General features: G+C 34.3%; 1 protein-coding gene across 1 annotated transcript in view; it reads left to right on the top strand.

Moving 5' to 3' along the window:
- The window catches only part of LOC106871942 (rhomboid-related protein 3), a 297954-nt gene that overhangs the window by 118216 nt on the left and 176926 nt on the right, over positions 1-2812 (top strand). Inside the window, exon 3 of the mRNA XM_052975292.1 lies at positions 1096-1119. Within this exon, the coding sequence (XP_052831252.1) occupies positions 1096-1119 (24 nt within the window). The remainder of the gene's footprint in view (positions 1-1095; positions 1120-2812) is intronic.

The raw sequence follows: 2812 nt of genomic DNA, 5'->3' as shown, positions 1-2812 counted from the left end.
ATTTGCAATTTATTTGGGTAAAATTGTAGTTTATTTTGTATTTTTGTTCTATTTTTTGTTTTGCAGCAGTTCATGTCCCCTTTTGTTTCAGGTAAATCTGAGGGTTAACCTTATTAAATGGTTTCTTGTACACTTTCATGTGCCATTCCTAAATATATCCGCAATCAAGGCCTTCCCACCTTACCTGTTCTCCTTTACCCTAGAATTAGGGTTACTATCATTTTATGAGATTCATTTAGCAACTAAAAACTGAGTAGAGGCTAGTTGCTTATGTGTGTTTTGTGTGTGTGTGTGTGTATGTGTGTGTAGTGGGAATGCATATATACCACTAATGTATATGTCATCATCGTCATCATCATCATCTACATCATCATCATCATCACATCATCGTCATCATCACCATTGCCATCATCATCATCATCATCATCATCATCATCATTTTCCATGCTGACATGAGTTGGACAGGACAGGAGCTGGCAAGGCCAGGGACCACATCAAGCTACATCGTCCATTTTGGCATGGTTCCTACAGCTGGGTGACCTTCCAAATGCCAAGAACTTAACAGAGTGTGCAGGATACTCTTTACACGGCACCAGCACCAGTGCCAGTGCTTTATATGTGGCACCATAATCGACAGGGTTATCAAATACCTTGCAAGATGAAAAAAAAGCCCTCAACTAGGAGGGGGAAGTAGTATTGAATGGAATCACAGGAGGATGGCTTTGTGATAGTTGTGAGATTAAAAATACAGAGGGACAGAGAGAGGTGTTTTGCTTTAAAGTAGATACAGAGATAGCCCAGTTGGAAAAAAAAAGGAAAAGGAATTTGCCTTCTTTGCTTTTGAAATGAAATGAAACACAAATGGAGTATTTTGTTAGAAATATTATTGGGGAAGAGTGAACACAAATCGGACTAAGGCATCAAAAGATGTTAACATGGTCATGCAGAAAACAGTGCATTAACACCAATATACTGTCTTATCATTCATTAGATTATTATTTATCTATTGTGATATGAAATAAGTAAATGTAAGTCAAGTAATTTGTCTTCAGTTGCTCAAATACTAATACTGATATTTTCTTATTTCTATTACAGAGATGGAAAAGTCATTTTGATAAGGTAAGGTTATATATTCACATATATATGCATGTATGCAATAGTACATACATTTGCACAGACATACACACTTATATGCATACATTCATAAATATACCACAAACACATATGGTGATCTAGCTATCTACCTTCTTATACATCCATCCATCTATCTATCTATCTATCTATCTATCTATCTATCTATCTATCTATCTATCTATCTATCTATCTTATATATATATGTATATATATATATAGTCAAATCAAATAAAAGAACATTAATATTAACAATAACAGACAACAAGAGGACGTGCACAAGGAATATATTAGTTTGGTGCTCAGTAAAAAGAGAGAGTTTTCGATGTTTCAAGCATAGCTCTTTGTCAGAAAGGGAAAGGGAATAGTCTAAAGAAGGAAAAAAAATATGAAGTGACTTCAAGTGGAAGGAGATGGAGTAAGTGGTATCTGGAACAGGAGAGTGCCAAGATGGCCAATGTATATGTGTGTGTGTATGGTGGTATCTGTTTTCATGTGTGTTTGTGTTTATGTGAGTGATGTGCATATGAGGATGTGAGCCAATATATATGTGTGTATGTGTGTATTGTGATTTTTTTCCATCTATCTAAATGTTTTCCCAAATAAACATGCACTTCATTTTAGAAGCTTCAAGGAAACTATAAGCTGAGGCACAAGCATTTAGCTCTGAGTGCATTGCATTTTATTGCAGAAACGGCTGTAACCTAATGAAGTTGATAATGTAATTCCATATCACTTTTCATTTCTTTAATTTCATATTACACTCTGTACTCAACTAATGATATATTCTGAAACATATGCATATTGAGATCTAACAGTAGGTTATCATTATTGCTATGCCTAATCAAAATCTGCAAATATATGAACACACACACACATGTGCACACACACATACACACACACACGACTAGCCTGGTAATAACAAATGCTTTGATTAATTTCTTTTATTTGAAAAGGGGAATTTTTCCCCAAAATATTATTGGATCATTAAACAACTTACGCACGGTAATTCGATATCTTTTGTTCTTGATTTTATTCATTGACATTACCTTCCATATTTTATCTAACTCTTCACCTGCATTTCATAATGGTTTTTTTTTTCTAAACACTCTCATGTACATGTATTGCAATGCTTCGAGCAAATGACAATACACTTATGTATACACAGAGAGATACATAGAAACACACACACACACATACATACACACACAAACACACTTCTGGTATATTACAATAGATGGCAGTTCTAAAGATCAAAGCCATATAATTGAAGTAGAATATATATAATAAGCGAGCACCTGTCTTCTAGTTGTTTCTCACAAAAACCAAAGCTTTATATTAAAATCTGATTTGTTATTTGCATTCAGTTATAGATGTTAGGCAGGTGAGGCATGCTTTGTAATAATTCAGGAAAGGCAGCTTATATCTTTTATCTTTCATCTTTTGCTTGTTTCAGTCATTAGACTGCAGCCATTCTGGAGCATCTCCTTGCAGAATTTTAGTCAAACGAATCAACTACAGTACTTTAATTTTTGTAAATGCCCCGGTACTTATACTATTGGCCTATTTTGCTGAATTGCTAAGTTAGAGGGAGGTAAATGCACCAACACTGGTTCTCAAGCAGTGATGGGAACACACTCACACACAGAAGCATATATATATATATATATATATATATATA

Source organism: Octopus bimaculoides, chromosome 21 (assembly GCF_001194135.2).
Source record: "Octopus bimaculoides isolate UCB-OBI-ISO-001 chromosome 21, ASM119413v2, whole genome shotgun sequence".
NCBI classification, from domain to species: Eukaryota; Metazoa; Mollusca; class Cephalopoda; order Octopoda; family Octopodidae; genus Octopus; species Octopus bimaculoides.
The sequence above is the reverse complement of the archived record's forward strand: the minus strand, read 5'-3'. Positions and strand labels throughout refer to the sequence as shown.